General features: G+C 34.9%; 2 protein-coding genes across 2 annotated transcripts; both read left to right on the top strand.

The window, feature by feature from the left end:
• The first annotated feature begins 7,939 nt into the window (after positions 1-7,939).
• LOC106373366 (protein SHI RELATED SEQUENCE 1-like) lies at positions 7,940-16,012 on the top strand. The gene is made up of 6 exons (XM_013813547.3): positions 7,940-9,255; positions 9,709-10,083; positions 11,977-12,171; positions 12,251-12,430; positions 12,559-12,648; positions 14,140-16,012. Exons 1-3 carry the CDS (start codon positions 8,574-8,576, stop codon positions 12,099-12,101), a joined length of 1,182 nt encoding a protein of 393 aa, XP_013669001.2. The 5' UTR covers positions 7,940-8,573; the 3' UTR covers positions 12,102-12,171; positions 12,251-12,430; positions 12,559-12,648; positions 14,140-16,012.
• On the top strand, positions 13,146-13,937 carry LOC106373367 (glutathione S-transferase T3-like). Its single transcript, XM_013813548.1, has 2 exons — positions 13,146-13,430; positions 13,488-13,937. Exons 1-2 carry the CDS (start codon positions 13,146-13,148, stop codon positions 13,935-13,937), a joined length of 735 nt encoding a protein of 244 aa, XP_013669002.1.
• Positions 16,013-23,937: the final 7,925 nt, after the last annotated feature.

Genomic DNA, 23,937 nt, shown 5'->3' with positions numbered 1-23,937 from the left:
AACTGGTTGTAGGTGGTTCTCGTGGACACAATCGTATGGATTTGATTAAAATTTATGTTGAAGGATCCACATACAATTAAATATTGTCTATCCATGAAAACTTAGAAGAAGTTTCCACAAAACACCTATCCACGGCTAATAAAATGTCGTCCATAAAAATGTATCCACAAAACATTTCACTCAATATATAAATTCAAATTCTATAAATAAAAAATATTTAAAAACATAGGTATCAAAATAGAAAGAAAAATATATATATATATATATGTTGTTTTATATATTTAAATATTTATTTATACATTCGAATTTAAAATAATGACAACTAATATATGTCAGGAAAATAAAAAGTTGATGACAACTAAAACGGTCAGGATCAACACCAACTCCAATAAAAAAACTTATCAACACCAATTCCAAAAAAAAAAACTTCCACTCAGAAGTTATGAAGTTATTTTTTGTATGGAATATGCGAGGCTTCAATATGCCTCGTAAACATATGGAGGTTCGAAGATAGATTCAGGAAGAAAATTTTTTATTTGGCTGTTTGTTGGAGACATGGTTCAACAGGAAAACAATGGAGATTGTTTGGCTGAGGCTTTACTAGGGTGGGCTTCTATAGCTAACTATGATTACAATCATTTGGGTTGTATTTGGTTATGTTGGTTAAATAAGGTGGCTGTTACTAGGCTACACATCAGTTCTCAGGTCATTACTTGTGCTGTTCAGGTGCCGGAGACAAGAGAGTAGTTTATTTGTTCTGCAGTGTATGCATCGAATTGTTAAGTGGAAAGAAGAAGTTTATGGGATGATTTGCGAGGAACTCAAGCTGCGTACAACCATCTCGATCTGCTTTGGATAGTTATTGGAGACTTTAATGCAACTATGTCCTCACTTGAGCATTCTCGTGGTGGTGTCTCATGATCTTCATAGACAGGAATGAGACCTTTCAGGATACTGTGGGCAATTGTAACCTCACTTATATGGAGTTTACATGAGCATTATTTGCATGGTGGAACAAGCGGGATGAGGATTCTATAGGAAAAAAATTGGATCAAGCTTTGATAAATGCGGGTTTTTCTCAATCCTCTTCGCGATTTAAAGCAGGTGGGATATCCGATCATGCTAGATGTGTGGGTCACTTACCAGGCACCCTCAATGAGACAAGGAAGCCTTTCCGTTTTTCAACTATTTCACCGAGCATGCTGATTTTCTGCCAGTGGTTAAAGGAGTATGAGACTCAACACATGTTATATATCACTCTCGATCAGCTTTGGGAAAGTTCCATGCCAAGTTGAAGCTACTGAAATGTGACCTGAGAATTCTCAACAAAACTCACTATGGGGATTTTACCTAACAAAACCAAGCTTGCGTTTGAGGAAATACGTCGATGTCCGAACCATGTACTTTTGGATCCAAACTCAGCTACATTTGTTGTGGCAGCTGAGGCATCTGATAGGTGGTATAAATTGGCAAGTATTGAGGAAGATTTATTTCGTCAAAAGTATTGTATCAGGTGGTTATGAGCTGGTGATCACAATACATTTTTATTTCATCGGGCTATGCAGACAAGATCCTCTCGAAATACTATTAAGAGTCTGGTTAGTGAGGATGAAGCCATTCTTACAAAGCTCTCTGATATAAAGAAAAAGGCGGTCCTGCATTTTTAGAAATTCCTCCAAATTCAAGATCAAGGTGATGAAGGTGATTCTTATCCCATGTTACTGGAAATGTAAACCTATCGATGCTCCGTAGGCTCTGCTGCAGGTCTTGTAGCTCTTATCGAAGCTGAGTAAATTATATCTGCCCTACAAGCACTGCCTAATGATAATGTTTCAGGGCCAGCCGGATTTACCAAGGAGTTCTTTGTGGCTGCTTGGCCAATTATTGTGGAAGAATTTATCACCCATGTGCGGTCCTTCTTCTTTTTTTGGTTTTATGCCCCCAGGAATCAACAGTACGATCCTCTCCCTCATTCCTAAAACAGAGGAGGTGCATACCATGAAGGATTACCGGCCAATAGCTTGTTGCAACTTGTTGTATATGGCCATCTCCAAATTCATGGCTCTTCATCTCAAAACAATTCTTCCAGAGGCAATTGAATCAAACCAGAGTGCTTTCATCAAAGAGAGGTTGCTGCTGGAGAACGTCCTTCTTGCTTCTGAGCTCGAAAATGGGTACCACAGGACCACGAATTCTAACAGAGTTGCGATTAAATCGATATCTCCGAAGTGTTCAGAACGGTTAAGTGGTCATTAACCACATCTTTCTTGGAGGCAGTGGGTTTTCTAGCGTAGTGTATTCTTTGGATCAGAGTGTGTATCTTTACAACTTCTTTCTCAGTGCCTGTAAATGGTAGCTTGGAAGGATTCTTCAGAAGTGCTAGGGACATTCATCAGGGATGTTCTCTATCACCTTATAAATATGTTATTTTGAACAATGTCTTGTCAAAGATGTTGAACAAGGCAGCAGGAGCACACAGTCTGGCTGTCATCCTCGGTGTTGGGAAGTGAATCTTACACACCTCAGCTTTGCATACGATATACTTGTGTTTACAGATGGCTCTGTCAGATCATTACTGACCGTTATGGATAAATTTGATACCATTTATGGTTTTCACACAAACGCAGTTAAATCTTCCATCTTTGCTACGGGTCATGATGTATCCTCATTTCTTACTAAAACAGCAAGCTTAGGGATCAAGGTTAGGAGCCTACCAGTACGCTATATTGGTATGCCACTTACCATTAAAGCTTTATCGAAACAAGACTATGAGCCATTGATAGATAAGGTGCGAGGAAGAATGTTATCATGGAGGAACAAGTGCTTAACTTATGCTGGTAGATTACAACTGATTAAAATCAATTATCTCAAGTATGATTAACTTCTAGAGTCAAGCTTTCATTCTCCCTATAGCCTATCTATATGAGATTGAGAGCATGTCTAGCGCTTTCTTATGGTCTGGATCTCCTAATCAGACCCATAATGCTAAGGTGGCTTGGGAAGATCTTTGTTGTCTTAGAGAAGAAAGAGGACTTGGCATTCAGAAGATGTGAGATTCATCTAAAGTGTTTGCAATGAGTTTAATATGGAGGATCTTTTCGCACACGAGTTCTCTATGGGTCTCTTGGATTCAACAATATTTTCTGAGACATAATTCTTTTTGGTATGTCAAGGTGGATGGGAAAGGTTTCTGGGTTTGGAGAAAACTCTTGAAGCTGAGAGCACAAGTATACCAGTTTTTGCGATTTGAAGTAAATGATGGTAAGACTACTTTTTCTGGTTTGATGATTGGCCGCGAATGGGGAGGCTTATAGACATCACAGGTGATGTTGGTACATGTTATCTTGGTGTTGCTCGCAATGGTCGGGTATGTGATGCGGCTACGCAAGCTCGTTGGATGGTTAGGGAAAATAGAAGTCGACATTTTCATGAGCTCCATGCTCGTAATCAGAGTGAGCCAGTGCCTGATACCAATTTAGGTGGGGATATTGTGCTCTAGAAGCACTCTGATGATCGTTATAAACCTTGTTTTTTATCAACAAGAACTTGGGACCAAATCAGAGAGAGGAGGGCCACAGTTTTGTGGAGTAAGAGTGTTTAGTTTTCACATGGAGTGCCACGGTTATCTTTTATTGTTTGGTTGGCTGTGAGAAACAGATTGTCAACAGGAGATACGATGGGAGCTTGGGGCATCCAATAGGGTTGTATTTTGTGTGGAGAGCGGGAAGAGACACGAGATCATGTCATCTTTGCTTGTCCCTACTTTTTTACGGTCCGGAATAAGGTGCAAACAGATTGAGGGAATATAACAGACCCAAACTTGATGATCTCCTTGCAGTTTGTGAGCATGAATAATCTCCAAATTTGGACCGGATACTGCAAAAAATAGTGTTTCAGTGTTGCATTTATCATGTATAGAAGGAGAGAAATGAGATGAGACATAAGACTGGATTCCGTACGGTGGATCAAGTTGTTCAGGTCATAGATAACGCAATGCACAATATAATTACATCTCTTCGATACAAGGCTGATCATAAGTATGTTGTACTCATGCAACGATGGTTCAAAGTCTCGGCTTAATACATAGAGGAAAAAATTCTTTTTAGCCTTGTTTATTTTCATTTTAGAGCACTTCCAATAGGAGTTCTATCCATTGGAGTTCTAAACTTACCATATATGTATATGTATATATTGTATATGTGTATGTAGTTGTGGTGTCCATTATTTTGTGGGGGTTCTATCCATTGGAGTTCTAAAACAAAGATTTAAGAGACTTTAGGAGGGGTTCTCCACGAAATAATGGACTCCACAACTACATACACATATACAATATATTACAATATACATATATAGCAAGTTTAGAACTTCAATGGGTAAAATCTCCATTGGAAGTGCTCTTAGGTTTCATTAGTGTCTTGTAAATATGTCTATTCTTTTACTTTAATCAATAAACTAGATTTTAACCCGCGTTTTTAAAGCGCGTGTAGTTTTTACCATTTTAATAAAATTTGATTAAATTTATAATTTTATTAGAAAACAAATAATTTTAAAGTTGTTCTATTTGTGTTTTAAAAAAGTTTTTATATTATAATATTTGATTTTCAAGTAGTGTTTTCATATCCGATCCAGAACCTTGGCTAAACCGATAGATCCGGTGATTTGTGTATTATCCGATTCAAATTTAATTAATAAATTACTTCAAATCTTATAAAACTTGGTAAAAAAACTCAAAATTGTATAAAATCCAAAAATCTATGATTCGCTGAAAACCCAAAAATATATAATAATATTTTTTTGATATTTTTATTAAATAGTTCATAATTTTTAATATTATATAAAATTGAAAAAAACTTGTAATAATTTAGACTTTAATGAAATTTGTATCATGTCATTTGAAGAAAATGAAACAATGGTAATAGAATTTTTTTTATGGATATGACTATTAGTTTCTTTTTTGTTAATAAACTGTGATAAGTTTGTATTATATTTATTTTAGATCTAAAATTTAATTTCATGAAAAGTTTTACGGTATTTTTGAACACTCAAAATTGGCATATCATTATTATGTACAAAACGACATAGTTAATAATGTTTTTTTAATTTTCATGTATATATTCATATTTAATCGTTAAATAATACTATGCATTAAAAATAATATTCAAATTAAATAGAAAGTATAATTTAAATAATAAATAGAATTATTATCATTCACAAAATATGGAAAGCATTAATTATCATAGGGAATATTCTATTGTTAGTTTAAATACGTAATATATATATTAAAATTAAATGTCAGTGTACGATATTGTAAATAACCTGAAAAATTAAGGACGAAATCGTATTAGGAATTCTGCTTTAATAGTATAGATTTTACGTTTCATAAAAAAATAAATTAATACATAGAAAATGTAATGGGAAAAATAAAAAGAGTGAGGTTGGACTAGAAACTCGTGCAGGGGGAGGTCGCGAAAGTCTTATCATCTCTTATGCTAAATTAAATTCCATCAAATTATATGTTCTACACATTATAACCTATATATACACAATTTTTTTATTTATACCAGCAATATACGTTGCCATGATTCATGCATAACTTCACATTTTTATATAATAATATACACACGGGCGTGCGCTGTGCGCATGAATGTTTTGATAACATCCTAATTTTCGTGATAGTCCAAATCTACTCCATACTCCTAGGCTTATCAGTTCCATCAATCTATTCTATAACTTCAAACTCGGTTAACCATTTAACGTGTTAGTTCTGCCTGAAACTATTATTTGGAAATGATGATGTATAATATAATTTGATATTAATAGATTTGTAGCGTAGCAAATAAAAAGAATAAACTTTTTTTTGAGCAAAAAAAAAAAAAAAAAGAATAGACTACGAGAGAGGAAAAGGTCATTGTCTCGCGACTGTATTGTATCGATCACAACCCCATTTAAATTAATTAATCCTGCCTTTATTAACTTTTATTCGATATATTGTGCTATACGAGGGACATATAAAAATCCATAACGCAATTATACGAGGGACATATACTTTTTTTTTTGGTCAAACGAGGGACATACAAATCCATAACGCAAGAGGTAAAACAACCACAGTTTACACCCAAAAAAAACCACAGTATCAGATTGTATAACAATAAATTGATTGATTATTAGCTTTGAATTATTGAGAAAACTTAAATGGAGTTGAAAATAAATCAAGAAGCGGTCCTAGGGCGGCGAGGTGGTGCTTTTAGCCTGTAATCAAACTATTCATTCAATAGTCAATACCCAAAATTGAATTTTGGAAAAAGAATCTAATATCTTGAAATGACTAATTTACCCCTTCCCAATTAGTCAACTCTCCATCCTTTTGGCTAAAAATCCTTTAAATGTCGCCATCTCTAATTAACTTTTATCATCTTATTAACTTTTATTTACATGACTAACATACATACTAGCGTCTCTAGATTTTGATCTAACTTTTATTTACATGACTAACATACACACGCATGATTGTTCGTGCCGTTTTTCTCAGGCAATTCAAGGATTTATGATAATTATAATGGTTAGTTAATTAATTAGGATTCATGATGCTCACGGCACGGGCATAGAGGTGTGTGTTTGTCTATATATATAATAACTGTATGAACATTATATTTATACAAAAACAATACAGATATAGGGCACCGCAATAGAATCGTACGTTTGTTTCGATCAAAAAAAAAAAAAAGAATCGTACGTTTGTCTCTCTACAAGGCAGGGTGTGTTTACGTGGTTTTTTTAATTTTGCAAGTAAAAATAATTTTTTTGTTGAGAAAATATAAATATTAGTAGCATAGTGTTTGACCAAAAAAAATTATTAGCATATACTAGTATAATACATATATGCACAAATGTGTATATCATAGTAATTTTCTTTCCTCGGAAACAATAAACATGGACAAAAGTATCTGCTTTCCAGCTACAAATTAATAACTTTATACGCTAAATTTAAGCCACATAGTGCAATCTGAACCTAAATTGAGTACTACTCTTTTTAAAACACGTGAAAGCACCGTAACCTAATAGTTAAAGTTTAAAGATTTCTACATCCAGGTCTGGGGTTTGAATTCCAGACTATGTAATTTCTTGCAGATTACAGGAAATCCAGATTTCAAGTCCCGGAGGAACCGATTTATTAAACAATTATGAAGACTACGGAAAAAAGACTTACAAGGGATCTTCAATATGGTGCAAGTAAATCTGGTCAGACGTGGATCTTCATAGGACGGCTCAGGTGATGCAGTTAGTCGTAGGTCCTCATAAGTCAGATAGTATTATCGGTTGTCGAATCGTCTATATAATCTTTTTCATATCATAATTGTAATATCTTAATAAATGAACATTAAAAAAAAAAGTCTTTTAAAAGATTATGGGAATTAGTGCGGATAATCCTCACAAATCTAAAATATGTAATGACTTGTTTCAACTGTGACAGATGTTAGTTTAGTATCTCCTATTTGACTCGCCGAATTGAGTTAGATTTTTTTATTACCTTAGTTTCGTGTTGATAAAAAAAAGTAGTGACTTGTTTAATCCACATGTTTATGTTTTTTCTTATCTCACTCACAAAGAAAAAATAACTGATTTGAAGGGTCTGATACAGTTAATCTCACAAATACCAAAAAATACCTATAGACTTTTGACAAGGTTTTTAGTTTTGGCGTCAGTTCTAAGACATGATTAGGAGGTCTAATTATTAGGTCCCGAAATATAGAACTATCTTAGGATAATCAAAAATGGAATTGTACTACCATAATGAATTAGTATCAGTGGTATTGTTCACTCCTTTATTTTAGTTATATGCTGTATTTCATTCATACTAAGAAAAAAAACATATAACAGTCTGCACAATGTAAGAGAAAAGGGGGGTGGGGGGGGGGGGGGGAACAGAAACCGTCCGATTATAAATTGAACGATTAGAGATGAATGTTCTCTCGAGTGTGGCCAGTTGGTAGTGAGAGAGAAAATTAAAAACAATTAAAACAGAAGAAAAAAAAATGTAAAAATTGTTTTTTTTTTTGTAAAATCTGGAAACAAAGAAAGAAGAAGATTTTTTTTCTTTTTGATAAGTAAGGAAAGAAGAAGATGAGAGAGAAGGAGACAGAGAATTAAATTAGAGGTGTATAGGGGAGAGACTGAGAGAGAGAGAGATTATTAAGGTTATGGCGGCGTTGCAGAGCGCGAGAAAGGTGATTAAACATCTCTCTGATCTCTCTTCTTCTTTCCCTTTCTCTCTGTGTGTTTCTTAAATACTCTTTTCCCCCTTTTTTTAAATATTCACTCTTCTCTCGTACCGACAAACGAGCTCTGCCTTTACCTGACCCTTAAAAGCTACTCAACTTCAATACACTCCAAACTCAGAGAATGAATTCTTCTACCTAAACCCTAGTAACCCTCTTACTCTCAATAGTCTCGAAGATCTAGAGGGAGAAAATTAAGAGAGAGAGAGAGAGAGAGAGAGAGAGAGAGAGAGAGAAAGAGAGAGGATCTTTAGAGCGTGGTATAGTATATATGGATAGTGGTCGTGTTGCGAGTGAATGGCCGGGTTTTTCTCGTTAGGCGGTGGAGGAGGAGGCGGAGGGGGAGGAAACAGCCAAGAAGAACACCGGAATCCTCCTCCGCCTGTATCAGAGGCTTGGCTCTGGTACAGAAACCCTAACACAAACGCAAACGCTCCTTCCTCTTCAAACGCTGCTTTAGGCACACTTGAGCTATGGCAAAACCACAATCAGCAAGAAATCATGTTCCAGCATCAACAACATCAACAAAGGTTAGATCTTTACTCCTCAGCTGCTGGTTTAGGAGTCGGACCAAGCAACCATAGTCAATTCGATATCTCCGGCGAAACCTCAAACGCCGCCGCCAGGAGAGCAGTGGCGCTCATGATGATGCGGAGTGGCGGAAGCGGCGGAGGAGGAAACGGTGCCAGCTGTCAAGACTGTGGGAATCAGGCGAAGAAAGACTGTGCTCACGTTAGGTGTCGAACTTGCTGCAAGAGCCGTGGCTTCGACTGTCCTACTCACGTGAGGAGCACGTGGGTTCCTGCCGCAAAACGCCGTGAGAGACAACATCAGCTAGCCACGGTTCAGCCTCAAACGCACCAGCCACGCACGCACCAGCCACGCGGTGACAGCGGCGTACCCAAACGCCAACGTGAGAACTTACCAGCAACTTCTTCTGCTCTTGTCTGCACTCGCATACCTACCCACAACGCTTCAGGTATTATATATATATCAGTGTAATGTTAATTATTTAAGGTCGTGAAATAATGATGCAAGAATCATTTTTATAAAGTTAAGTAACGATTCGGATCAGCCTAAAAGATCCAAATAAAACCCTATTTTGTTTATCAGTTTTATAAAATGAGTTTTTTTATACGTATATCTGTGTGTATATATATATATATATATATTTCATATTTGTGATATAGTTTTGTTTTTGTGAAAGTACTGTTTTGGAGTAAACTCTGACTATTTTAGATTGACAGGAACAAGCTGTTCTCATCGATCTTAAAGTCTGTGTTCTTTCTCTAATTCTCTGCACCTTCTTTTCAGTGGCCTGTATATTCGAAGAATAAATGAATATTAACGTTTTATTATATATAAGTATATAACCAAACATCTGATTAATCTCTGAGAAAACACTGTTACTTTGTCTTTAATAAAAATCTAGGTTTAGAGGTTGGAGATTTCCCGGCGGAGGTGAACTCACCGGCAGTGTTTAGATGCGTGCGAGTGAGCTCAGTGGAAGATGGAGAAGAAGAGCTTGCTTACCAAACAGCCGTAAGCATCGGTGGTCACATCTTTAAAGGCGTTCTCTACGACAAGGGTCCTGGAAGTAGCGGCGGCTACAACGCAATCGCCACGGGTGAGAGCTCTTCTGGTGGCGGAGGAGGACACCAGCTGAATCTCATAACAGCTGGATCTATGACGGTCGCAACGGCTTCTTCCTCCACTCCAAACGCCGGTCGTATAGGCAGCTCCTCCGCGGCGGCTTACAATGATCCATCCTCTCTTTATCCAACTCCGATTAACACTTTCATGCCCGGTACACAGTTCTTTCCTAACCCAAGGTCATGATGTTAATCTGACATAATGCAGAATAACTCTTTTGAATTCTTAGAATAGAATTAGGGTTTTACAAGTCATGAATTGTTGGTTCCATACTACATAAAGATGTTAAAGAGAGGGGGGGGGGGGGAATTAGGAGGAAAGTGGATCTGTTTATGCTTCTTGACACTCAAAGTCGTTGCAATTCTAGGGTTTTAAAAGGGAAATTTAATTCAAATAATATCATCATCTTATTATAATGATTGTGTGAGGATATAGTGTTATTTAAATGTTGCCTGAACGGCTGAATCTTTGTTTCATTAATGTGTATGTTTCTTGATTGCGTAACACGTAACCTTAGAATCCGGAGATAATGTTTCTCATCTTTATGTCACCATTCTGTGTCTTCTTCTAACCAAACCAATAGAAAATTTCGTTATATATGTTGCATATACTAGCTTTATCATTTAATTTCCTCAACCAATGTTTCAGTTATGGCGACTATTATATGGTCTGCGTTGCCCATCCAAAGCATTTAATGATTTCAATTTGTATTATTTAATTGGTTCGTTACTTAATTGACATAAAATAATTGACATGTGATAGAATCAGAGAAGATGACTAGATGGAAATTGTATGTTAGACGAGCGACAGGTAGAGATGTGACATGAGGGTGCGTTCTTATTTCTTAATGTACCTTGTTTAACCCTATTACCCATTCCCCAATCCCGTCCATCGGTCCTTTGATTACTAAAATAGTAAAAAAAAAAAGTTTAAATCTACAATTATTTTTTTAATGTGTGACGGACGTATAAAGTGTTCAATGATAAAATCACTTTGGTTTCAAAAAGTGTTGTTTAATGATCCGAGTGTATTTGTCACACAAATTTCAAAAAAAGAATTTAATTTTATTGGAAAATATATTATTTGTTTTTAGTTAAAATGAACCAATTCTAACCTGTAATTGAATTTCATGAGTTAATTCATTTTGTAAGAGTATAATGTACTATGTTTTTATTCCGTATGAAAATTAAGTAAAGCTATTAATTACTTTGAAAAGGGAAGTTTTTATGCATCTTTATTGTCCATACAAAAATAGCCACGCCCACAAGTTCATGTAATGTAACCCTTAGGGCATCCCTATTAGAGGTTGTAAAAGGGTTCATGGGCTCGGGTTTAGGCCCGAAAAACCAAAAGAAATTTAAAAATGGGTTTATTTCGGCGACCCGGGTCTTAGGAGTGAACCCGTATGATACAGGGTCAAACCACGTGTCAAACCCCCAATGGCCACCACGCCTTTTCGCGTTGACAACGACGAAATTAGGGTTGGGCGTGAGATTATTCATTTTCTCTTCTCTCCCGAAAAACTTTTCTCTCTCGCTCTCGGAGGCGATATCTCGTGCGACGCCTACTGCCGGAGCTTCTCTCATCTAATCGACGACGGACTGTCTCCTCCACGATCTCAGGTCAGAACCGCGTTGATTCATGGTTAAATTGAATCGATTTTTGGGCTCGAAAGCGATTTCTGGGTTCCGAATTCGATTTGGGGGTTCGTTTTATGGTTCTAAAGCGTCAAGTGGGTTCGATTTAGGGTTCGTTTATCGGGGATTCAAAATCGATTTGGGGGTTTCGAGTTAGGGTTTGTAATCGATTTGGGGGTTTCGAGTTAGGGTTCGTAATCGATTTGGGGGTTTGGAGTTAGGGTTCTAAATCGTCTTGGGGGTTTCGATTAATGGTTGTAAAGCGTCATGTGGGTTCGATTTAGGGTTCGTTTATCGGGGATTCGAAATCGATTTGGGGGTTTCGAGTTAGGGTTCTAAATCGATTTGGGGATTTCGTTTCATCATATTGTTTCGTCATTATGTTCTAATCATTTTGTTTTCTGGTACAGATGGATCCCGCAGAAGAGAGAAGAGAGACAAAGAGGCAAAAGGAGTACATCAACATGCTAGGATACGTGGCCGATTCAGAATACGGGATTCCGAGAAGGTGTGCGTGCGGTGGGAGAATGATTGACGAGGTTCGGGGGAACGAGGAGTACGACACTCTTCCTGGGAAGCGCTTCTTCACCTGCAAAAACTACGAGGTATAAGTCTCAATTGCCAAATTTGTATAAATTATGTTGCACAGACGCGATTCTTATTTGTGTTTATGTTGTAAACAAGGCTGATGGGTTACATTATCGTCAGCCTTGGGTGATTGGTGTCCATGAGGAGAACAAACACCTCACTAAGCGGGTGGAGGAGGCTGAGCAGGTGATCAAACGCCTGACTAAGCGGGTGGAGGAGGCTGAGCAGGTGATCACGGGGGTGCCGAATCTCAATAAACAGATTGAGATACTGGAGGTTAGTGAAGTCTACTTTTCACTGTCTCATATTTGAATATTAACGTAGTAAATATTTTGTATAGTTTCATTGATGTGTTCATTTGCTTATTAAGTCACTAACAGTTTCATTGATGTTTTCATGTCTAGGAACATGTCACAATCCTCAGTGGGCAGGTTGATAACCTCACTGTGCAGGTCGCTGACTTGGAGAAGGTCTGCTTCGAATGAAAACCAATGGTAAGAACTAGAACTTAACTAGAACTTAAATTTGGTTGTTATGTGTTGGGTGGTTGCTGTGACTGAACTAGAACTTAAATTTTAAAAAAGCTAGACGAAACTAAACTAAACTAGAACTAGAACTAATTTTTTTTTAAAAGCTAGATGAATCTAAACTGAAGTAGAACTAGAACTAAAAATTTTTAAAAGCTAGACGAAACTAAACTGAAGTAGAACTAGTTCTAACTTAGACTGGAATAGAACTTAATTTCTGTTAAATAACTTTCATTAATTCCGTGTTGGTTGGTTGATGTGATGAATGTTCGCGTTTTTCAACTGATTTGATGTGTAATGAATGCTTTATGTGAACTAGTTGTTGTGTACTTAACTATAATGAATGTTTGGTAGTTAGAGTTTGTTTCATTGTTCTCTCCTGTCAACTTAAAAACTAGTTTAAAAACATAGCAAATCCACTTCTGAAAATACAAACCTACTTTAAAACACAGACCAAAACCAAAATGAATCATTTTTCCCTAAACTCTCCCGGGTTTGTTAACCTATTAAATTCCCAGAGCTGTCAACCAATAGACGTAGAGTCTTCTGAGGTTCCTAGGTTTAGTATCCAGAGATCCGAAGATCCTAAACCGGTGGAAAGGAGAAAGCAGACACCAAAAGAAGACATTCTTCTCATCAGTGCTTGGTTGAACACCAGCAAGGATCCCATAGTGAGTAATGAGCAGAAGGCTGGAGCGTTTTGGAAGAGAATAGAGAAGTATTTCAATTCAATCCCTCAGCTCAGTGGCGTAGCTCCTAGAGAGTGAACTCAATGTAAGCAGAGGTGGGGAAGACTGAATGAGCAGGTGTGCAAGTTTGTGGGAAGCTATGAGGCCGCTTTGAAGGAGCAAGCTAGTGGCCAAAATGAGAATGATGTCATGAAGGCTGCCCATGACATCTTCTTAAATGACTACCAGGCTAAGTTCAGCCTTGAACATGCGTGGAGGGAACTTAGGTTTGATCAGAAATGGAGATCAAACTGTCTGTCCAGAGATGGTGTAAAGGACAAAAGGAAGGAAGCTGCGGGGATGGTGCCTGACGAGGAAGAGGTTAGGCCTCCTGGTGTTAAGGCTTGCAAAACAGTCAAACGCAAGAAGCATGGGAAAGAAACAGCTTTTGATCAACTACACAGCATGCTTGTTGTGAAAGAGAACATAGGCAAACAAAAACTTCTTGATCGTCTCCTTGCCCGAAAAGATACACTCTCTGATATAGAAGTGTCTCTGAAGAACAAACTCGTTTCTGAAATGCTATGATCTGGTCAGTTTTGTAGACAAATTGTTTGCTTTCTCTGTTTATTTGTTTGTTCAGTAGACAATTTTGTAGAGAATTTGGTCAATTGCTTGCTACCTTTACGATCATGTTTAGTTGCTTGTTTAGTTTAGTTGCTTGTGTTCTGTTTAGTTTGCTTTTCACGATTCTGATATAAATTGTTTTCTTCCTTGTTTTGTCTTGCAGGTCACGGGTATACTGCGCTCTTCTGTTTTGGATTTCCAGGTCACGGGTTGTACTGCAGGTCACGGGTTCACGGCAACTTCTTTCTCTCTGTTTGTTTCACGGGAAAGTGTAGACTTTTGTATCTACACTTCTATTTTCAATCACGGGTTATGTAAAAATATGTCGACTTCTTCTTTTTTAAAAACTTGTACTAATGCACTATATCTATATAAACTATGTCTCTCTTTATTTCTCAAATGAAAAACAAACTCAACTTTTTAAAAGTGTCTCTCTACTTCTTCAAACCACTAAAACGAATTGTCTCTCAACTTCTTTTTAAAATTGTCTATCTCTACCTTTATTTTCAACTTCAAAACCAGTCAACTTCTTCTTTTAAAACTTTTTCCAAACCAGTTAACCAAATTTCCAAACCTCTGCCTTTATTTCAAAACCACTTAACCAAATTTCCAAAAAAAAAAAACGATGTCTTCCTCATCGTCTAGTGGCGTAGATGAAATGTTAAACGAAGCTTTCGACGAAATGTTCGACCAGGAAATTGATTCCACCTTCGACTCAATAGTTGATGTTCAAGCCAACAAGCCGAGGAGACGAGCTTATATCGAAAGAGATCGGGAACAAGGTCACAATATACTTTGGAACGACTATTTCAGGGAAAATCCTACATACCCACCGCAAATGTTTAGGCGGCGTTTTCGAATGAATAAGCCGTTGTTCCTTCGCATTGTCGATCACCTAAGTAATGATGTTCCATACTTTAAGCAACGAAGAAATGCTCAGGGAAGGTACGGGCTATTTGGAACTTCAAAAGTGTACAGCAGCTATACGTATGATGGCATATGGTCAATCGGGAGATACATATGATGAATATCTCCGACTTGGTGAGAGTACTGCACTTTTATGTTTGGAAAATTTCACTAATGGGATAATACAATTGTTTGGAGATGAGTATCTAAGGAGACCTACACCGGAAGATCTTCAACGATTACTCGATGTTGGAGAGGTACGCGGGTTTCCAGGGATGATAGGCAGCATCGACTGTATGCATTGGGAGTGGAAAAACTGCCTAACGGCTTGGAGAGGGCAGTACACGCGTGGTTCAGCAAAGCCGACAATTGTCTTCGAGGCTGTGGCATCAGATGATCTTTGGATATGGCACACATTTTTCGGATTACCAGGTACCCTCAATGATATTAATGTTCTTGATCGGTCACTAGTTTTGATGACATTTTACAAGGTTGAGCTCCTAAAGTTAAATTCAAGTTCAACAGCCACAATTATCGTATCCCGTACTACCTTACCGACGGAATCTATCCGAAATGGTCAACATTTATCCAATCCATCCCACTTCCTCAAGGTCCTAAAGCAGAGCTATTTGCTGAACGTCAAGAATCCGTCAGAAAATATGTCGAACGTGCTTTTGGAGTATTGCAATCGAGGTTTGCAATAGTTAAAAACCCAGCTCGACTATGGGACAAGGAAAAGATAGGAAGGATTATGAGAATTTCTATCATACTGCACAATATGATAGTAGAGAACGAACGACACAGATACACTCTGTATGATACATCTGACTTCGTAGCAGGAGAGTCAAGCAGAAGTTCCCAGGTTGATTTCTCGTACTCTACGGACATCCCATCCTATATCAGTAATATGCTTCCCATTCGCAATCAAATTCGGGATCAACAAATACATGATCGTTTAAAAGCTGATTTAGCTGAAAATATATGGCAAAAGTTTGGTAATCTAGATGAATAATATTTGTATGTTCATGAATTCTCATTGTATTGAATAAATATTTTTAAAAAATATTAAAATTAATTTTTTAAATTCCTAAGAACATCATCTTCAGATTCACTAATGGAAGAGCAAAATAGATAAAGGTTCATTACTATTCATGGCTCCACGAGAAATATATTAAAAAAAATCCTATGAACCCTAAGAGAGGGTTCACTAATGGGGATGCTCTTACGTTGATATATACATGTCCTTTTATTGCATGCACAATGTATGTATACACTTCTACACACGATATGTCATACACTCACACAATAATATATATACGTATTACGTATATATGGAGAGAGAGAGAGACATTTCACAATAATTTTGAGTAAGCTTTATATATATATATATATTATATATATATATATATATATATCATGCACCTACTATGGATTGGAATGTCAAATAATCTATATTATAATGATTGAGTTTTTGCTTTCTCCTCAACGCGCCACGTCAACATTTTGTGAGTCCCACTTTTAAAAAGTCTGAAAAAGTGTCAAGTCTATGGCTCGAACCCGGGTTATTGAGATATAAACACCAACATTTATACCAGTAAACTAAAGGATACTTTGTACATTAATGGCCGAAACTAATATATATTTATGAAGGTCGGAAACCCTTGCTTCTTCAGCTTTTTCTGTGGGCCGGGCCTAGGGAAGGAAAATAATATAGATTATTTTTAATTGATTTCCTGATTTTTTGTTGAATAATATTATTTGCAGATTCTGTGATTCATGAGTTTATTCCCACCGGACGTCCTAATCATTACATGCCATCTTTGAAAGCCGGTTCCATTGTGTAAGTCGATCGTATTGAGGTTGATAGGTGCTCAAGCATGTAAAAGATAACTGATCATGCATTCCTCATTCGTTTCATCTCACCAACTATTATTGATGAAGTCATCACAGATGCTCCTAAGATCAATCTCCAGTCATAATTAGATTGTTTGACAATTTCCAAGTGATTGCGAACACAAACCTAGAACTCCCAGGTATATTATCATATTGCATCTGAGTTTATATTATGTTTCGATATCATAACTAATATTTAAACTCGCAGATGTGGTTGGGCAAATCCGTTCTGTCCAGGGCTCTGACCTTACCAAAGAAACAACCCGAGTCGTTATCCGTCTCCTCATTGATCCGTAAGAAACAATCAACACACAATTCCCTTTATATTATTATCTATATTGTGCTAACATCAATAATCAAAAATATTTTCTACCCAAAATATGTGGTCGTCTATTTATATCCTTTACTTATCAAACTAATTTACACAAACCTTTATTTTACAGCTTAAAAGAAACCACAACATCCCAAACAATCAAAACACCAAAAATTATAATTCCAAAAAGGACAAATCATTAATGATCACCTCTCTTTTTTATCTAATCTTAGAAATAAACTTCAAAACAAATATACCAAATCAATCACCTCAACTAAAACTCAACGAGACATACATCGAGTTAGCTAAACAAATACAAACTACACGGCCAACTATTTAACAATTTACAAACTTACTTTCGCAAAGAAGAATACGAAGACGACAACCAAGATCAGTGAAATTACCTAAACAAAAAAGTAGAGTAGATTACGAACTCTGATAAATACAACTAACAATGATTTTTGTTTACATATTACCCATCAAATAAAAGAGAAACAAACACAACCAAACCAGAAGATACAAGATAAAATCCCGACAGACACAAAAGCGGCAACAACATCTCCACCTGCTCACTCCTCTTGTCTTATAAAAACAGCTTACATGTCCAATGTCAACAGGTCAATGTTATTGTCTTCTTATGAGAAATACATAAATTCGTTTAAAACTCATTAATGCCCAAATACTCAGAACTGTCACTCATTTTATAGTTATTTCTACAATTCATGTATTTGTTTTAAAAGTTCAGTAAGAGCAACAAGTTTAAAAATAAAAAAGAAACATATAACAAACATAATAAGGATAATAAAAATTATTAATTAATACACAAAACTTACACAACTAAACTGGAGAAAAAAATATTCAGAAAGAAAATGTACTCTCAACAACTTTAATATAATTTATGTACTCTTAATAGTACAAGAAACAAATTAAAAATACAAACAAACAATAAGTCTCAGTGACACAGCAAACAACACCACAAACTATATCAATCACATTACTAATACAGTTTAGTACTTCATAAATGGAGAACAATGCATACACAATTCATCATCACAACTCCAACCCTATAACAATAAAAAGACTTGAAAAACAACTCAAAACGCAAAATTCACAACTACAATAACCCTAACAAATATTGAGATGAAACAAAAACTTTGTCCACAACCCCGCGCTTGCGCGGAGGCAATGCCCCTAGTATTTATTATGGGGAAGAATGGGATTTGTAAGAAAAGGATTATCGCCACTTACGAGAGGGGGTTTTAAGTGGTGTGACTCATTTTTTGTGTTAAAAACGGTAATAGAAGAGATGAAATAAAGATCGACTTTGGTATATTTTTTGCACTGTTCGCGGGTCTGACTGGCACGTGGCGGTCTGCGATTGGTGCGCATTTTAATTTTTTTTTTTTAATCAGCCCAAAAAAAAAATATTAATAATTTTGAGCCTATAAAAACGTGCAGGTGATAATCATGGTCTAACCTCATCTTGTTTTTTATGACTTTGGTCTAGTTTTGTAGAGTTGGTGAAGCTAAATCCCCAATGCAATTCGGATTGCGTGATCGACCGATTTGGTCCATTCTGAAATAGTGCTGCCATCCTTTCGGCCAACTCGTTCCGACTTTTCCTCCGTGCCATATCCCACTTTTTTTTATATCCAACAAATTATACATATGTATAGTACATATACAGTCCTTGTTAGGAAATTCGCTAGGCGCTACGCCTATGGTACATTAGGACCTAGCGATTTATTAAAAAAACAGAAAAAATCGGGGACTACGCAAAAAAGATTTTTTATACTTTTATATGTATAATACCATATTTATATGTATAATACAAAATATTCTTGGTATTGAAATTATAGATTTGTAAATACATACCAAATTTTTTCACAACAATACAATTATGTTATTTACAATTCAAATTTAGTAGTACAAAATATAAAAACAAATCACATATAGGAGAAAAAAAGTTGTTGGAACACTTCCATAACTGAAATAATGGGATCAAATACTTAACAATAAATACTTTATCGGGATCAATATGCAAATTTACATGAAACAATTGTCACGTGTTACGTAGCTACTGACACCACACGCTTCAACCATAACTTTATGACTAGAGTCACCTTCTTCTTTTTCTGTATTTTCTAGTGATTTTATTTTGACTGAATCTTGTTCTTATGTTAAAACACATAAACCTAATTACGGGCAAAGAAAAAAAGCTTTTGTTTCAGGCCAGTCCTTTCACCAAAAATGCTTTGTCAGCCTCCGTTAACTATCACTGCTTATGAAACGAAGATTCACCGTGGAATAACCGATTTTAACCAAGCGATTTTGTCCATTACGCGGCCGAGTTTTATAAATCTACACAGTCCATGCTCGTTACTCGGCTCACCGCGTAATGCAATCGAAGTGGCCCATTTCGCCACGGTGCCTAACCGAATCACGTGTAATCGGCCGATTAAACGTCTCCGCGGCCGAGTTTTAGAACAATTATACTGATCCACGCGTATATAATATTTTAAATAATGGTTTTATATGTATAGTCCATGTCATGTCATGTATTCGGAAAATATTAATATTCTTTCTGTTTCATAATATAAATATTTTTAAAACTTTTTAAAATATAAATAATTTAATTTTTTAATTTAATTTTTTTATTTACTGAAAATTAATTATGTATGCTTTTTTATAATAAATTGAATTTTTAAACAGTAACAAGTTTTTAATATTAGTATTTTTAATTAAAACTACTTTTTTTTTTTGAACACGTAATTAAAATAGATGGACTATTATTTTTTGAAGAAATTCCAAGGCCTAAATTCTAAAATTTATTATAGTCCAGACATTTATTTATCCTAAAACGACAGGTTTCACCCTACATAAAATAAAATCAAGATCGAGGTGAGTCAACTGGATTTCACTGACCCAAAAACAGACGACATGTGTTGCACCGAATTGACATTTGCATAATCATCATCATCTTAATTTTGAGAGACTTACGTAAAAGGACACATTGTGAGTTTTGTTTACTCTATAAGACACAAAGCAATTTTGACACACTTTTTCGTGCCAGCTATCTTTATTGAGATAGAAATGACCTTGGCTATTACTAAAGAGAAAGATGCTTATTTTAAGGAAGCAAACCGAAAAAGAACCAGTTACCTTGTAATTGCAATAAAAGATAAAGCAATAAAACAAAAAGTTAGATATATGAGTTTATGAGAATATATCGTGGACGTCAGATCATTTTGAAGAAAGCACATCCAACGATCCGAAGATGTGTTGATTTGTGGACGTTTGTGGACGAGTTTTTGTGGACGAATTCTTTTGGACAAGGTTTCTCGTAGACAATTTGTGGATACTATATATGTGGACAAACAAATTGGTGGACATGAAAATGTTACAAAATTTTCTGTGGATACCGTATCTACCACCACCTTCTCCTCCTCATGTCTTCCACCTCATATTCACATCCACCACCACAACATCCACCAACACGGCATCCACCACCACTTCCTACTCCTCGCATCTTCCACCTCCGTATCCACATCCACCACAACAGTATCCACAGCCACGGCATCACCACCACATCCTCCTCCTCACGTCTTCCACCTCCGTATCAACATCCACCACCATAGCATCCACCATCACGGCATCCATAATCACCACCAGCTCTTCATCCTCACGTCTCCACCTCTGTATCCACAACCACCACAACGACATCCACCACCACCTCCTCCTCTCGAGTAGCCACCTCCACCACTTTTTTTACCCTCATGAACCAAGATAAAAAATCAGACAAGAAATTAACTTTTCATATATGAATCTGTTAGATATATTTATGAAATTAGGAACAGAGAGTCATGATTGAGAATGGATTGGAGTTTCTGAATTCATGGTGTGACTCACCAATGGTCGAGTATGAAGAGCTGGCGGAAAAGTTTCAGATCGAACAAAAGCTAGAGGTGGAGACAGAAAGCTTGAACAAAGTGACGGTTCCGACGCTTCACCAAAGACGCCACGATGGAGATGTCGAATTTGAGAAAGTGGATTAGGGTTCAGATCGATCTGTGGTTTTAGTAGAAGTTGGTGAAGAGCCAAAATTAGGGTTCATGTCTGGGGGGTAATCGATTTTTGAAAAGGGGATTTGTCTTACAAAAGTGAAAAAGATTTCATTATATTTCGAATTTTTTTATTTTCCTCACTAGTTTTCTAATCGTTATAATGAAGATGAGAAAATCGGTTGGTTCAGTTTCTTGGTTTTACGATCTAGTTAGACACTTATCCAATAGTTACTCTTTACATAGATAAGGGGTAGTTATGACAATTTACTAAGAGAAAGTGTCTACTTGGGCCAAAGTGTCTATGAGAGTAATTCATAATTTGAAATGTGTCTCTGAGAGTAAATTTCTCCTTAATTTTTTTTTCCTTAGCTCGACATTGATTTCCAAGATATGATGCATATTTACTATGACGGACATTTTATCCGTTAAATTTGATTCAATTCATTATTCGTTTCGATTCGATCCGAAAATTTCGGATATCCGTAAACTTTCGAAGAAAAGCAAATACTAAAAATCAATATCCGTTAAAATTGAAGCAAATCACAAATATTAAATTTTTGGGAAGCGGATATCCGATCCGATCCGATAATATATAAATACATATAAATATATGTATATCTTGATTATATTTAAAGTTTTTAATGTATAAAATTAAATAATTATTATTCTAATATATAATTTGATAAATTCTATTCACATTATTACTAATATAAAAGTATTACATAAAAGGAAGATAAAACATTTATGAAAATTATAATTTGTTTCTTAAGTTTTGTGTTATTATAATTGTTAACTAAGTTCAAAATTTTTACAAAATATGTAGATTTACCTTCTTTTAATTTTTATCATATATATCATGCAAAAAATTATTTTACAAAACAAATTTGTATAAACTTTTTAAGGTTATTTGTATAGATCAAAACATATAAGATATCCGTAAGTATTCGTAAATATCCGCAAATATCTATTTATTTTTTGGATATCCATTTTTTCGAATATCCGTATTTTTCTGAAGCAGAGCAAATCGTAAAATTAGATATCCGTGACATACGAAGCAAATCACAAATACCTTCGAAAACCCGGATATCCGATCCGTGCCCAGACCTACATATAACTACGATTTACGAACGCTAAGGTCCCCAACACTATTTTAAACAGTACATTTTATTAGAGCAACTCCAACCATGTAAGGGAATTTCTAAGCAAATAAATAGTGTTTTTTTTAAAATAAAATGAATGGTGTTAGAATCGATCCTTGCAGAAGAGAGGTTTAGAATTTCAAAAAAAAAAAAAAAAAAGAAGAAGAAGAGAGGTTTAGAACCCTTTTAAAATCTTACGAACATGACACATTTCACTTTGTAGTTGATCAACATTACTATTAACAAAATAAAATCATCTACACTTTAAACTTTAGATATATACTTTATATCATATTAAAAATATTTTTACATTTTTTATATCTTAAAATAAATTATCTATATGTAACAAGATCCATTATTCATAGATTAAAATTATATAGTAATACTAATTTACATTGAAATGATTGAAGTTTAATACAATAATATAGTATAATATGTTTTTAATTAATATAATAGTACTAAAAACTATAAATTAAAAAATTAAAAAATGTTACTAAGATTTGAGATATAAAAATAATTATGTGTAATTATTAATTTTTTCTCTATGTATAGCCTTTATATTTAGATTATCACATCTCATAACATTGTGTATCTCTTTCTTTTCGTTTTTTAGGTTTTGTTTTTATAAGTTGTTGTAATTTATGTTTGTTTGTGTTATTTAAAATATTATAACTCTTTTATTATATTTTAGTTTAAGATAAATTTTTAAAATATTTGTCCTAAACTAAATTGCTAAATAAAATAAAATAAAAATATTATTATAATGATAAGAAACTTAATGGATATCTTACCATTGGAACTGAAAAATTTAGTATAGTTTCTTAACTTAATTTTTACTTAAAATAATAATATTATATTAGTAAGATACTTAGTGAGTATCTTACCATTAAGGTTTCTCTTAGAGGTAGACATGACTCAAATATTTAGGTTTTTGTAAGTATTCGTTATCTGATATGTTTCGTCCGAATAATTAATTATCCGATTTGCTCCTCTATGCATTGACATGGATATTTGATGTCCATATATTTATTTCTTTTATATTTTTAGTTGGATATTTGATTCGATCCTTACAAATGAAATAAAAATAAAAAGAATAAAAAAATAAAAAATATAAATAGTAATATTTTATTTAAAATTTTTTTTTTTTTAAAACTCTAATAACTAAAATAATCAATTTAGTAATAAAATATTGTAAAATTTGCAAAATATATTATAATTATATGTATATATTGCAAAGTATTTAAATATATGTATATATATGTATATAACAGATCATATAGGACATATGTTCCTAAAAATTTTAGTATTTGTTAATTATTTTGTTTATTACAGATATTGCATATTAGTATTTGTTTTGCTTCGTAAAATTATGGATATTCAAATTTCGGTTCGAATAAAAAAAGATAACAAGTTGAATCAGAATTTACATATATTTTGGCTACATTTTATTAGCATCCCAAACCAACATTACAATAAACCATTTTGATTTGCGAGAGAAAAATGATTAAAATTGAGAAGGTATTAAATTATAGTAAATTAATGCATTTACTCATAGATTCAACTCACAAAGTCACAGACACTCACGGATTTGAACAATCAAAGAAAGTGAAGCAAGAAAACCAACACAACTCACTGATCACTGACTC

The sequence above is a fragment of the Brassica napus genome, chromosome C1 (genome assembly GCF_020379485.1).
Source record: "Brassica napus cultivar Da-Ae chromosome C1, Da-Ae, whole genome shotgun sequence".
Lineage (NCBI taxonomy): Eukaryota > Viridiplantae > Streptophyta > Magnoliopsida > Brassicales > Brassicaceae > Brassica > Brassica napus.
The sequence above is the reverse complement of the archived record's forward strand: the minus strand, read 5'-3'. Positions and strand labels throughout refer to the sequence as shown.

Excerpts from the sequence above, each read along its gene's own strand:
- LOC106373367 (XM_013813548.1), top strand. The coding sequence starts at position 13,146 with ATGAATCATTTTTCCCTAAACTCTCCCGGGTTTGTTAACCTATTAAAT. Across the intron at positions 13,431-13,487 it reads CAATCCCTCAGCTCAGTGGC|GTGTGCAAGTTTGTGGGAAG; the intron begins GTAGCTCCTAGA and ends CTGAATGAGCAG.
- LOC106373366 (XM_013813547.3), top strand. The coding sequence starts at position 8,574 with ATGGCCGGGTTTTTCTCGTTAGGCGGTGGAGGAGGAGGCGGAGGGGGA. Across the intron at positions 9,256-9,708 it reads ACCTACCCACAACGCTTCAG|GTTTAGAGGTTGGAGATTTC; the intron begins GTATTATATATA and ends ATAAAAATCTAG. Across the intron at positions 10,084-11,976 it reads GATTAACACTTTCATGCCCG|ATGGATCCCGCAGAAGAGAG; the intron begins GTACACAGTTCT and ends TTTCTGGTACAG.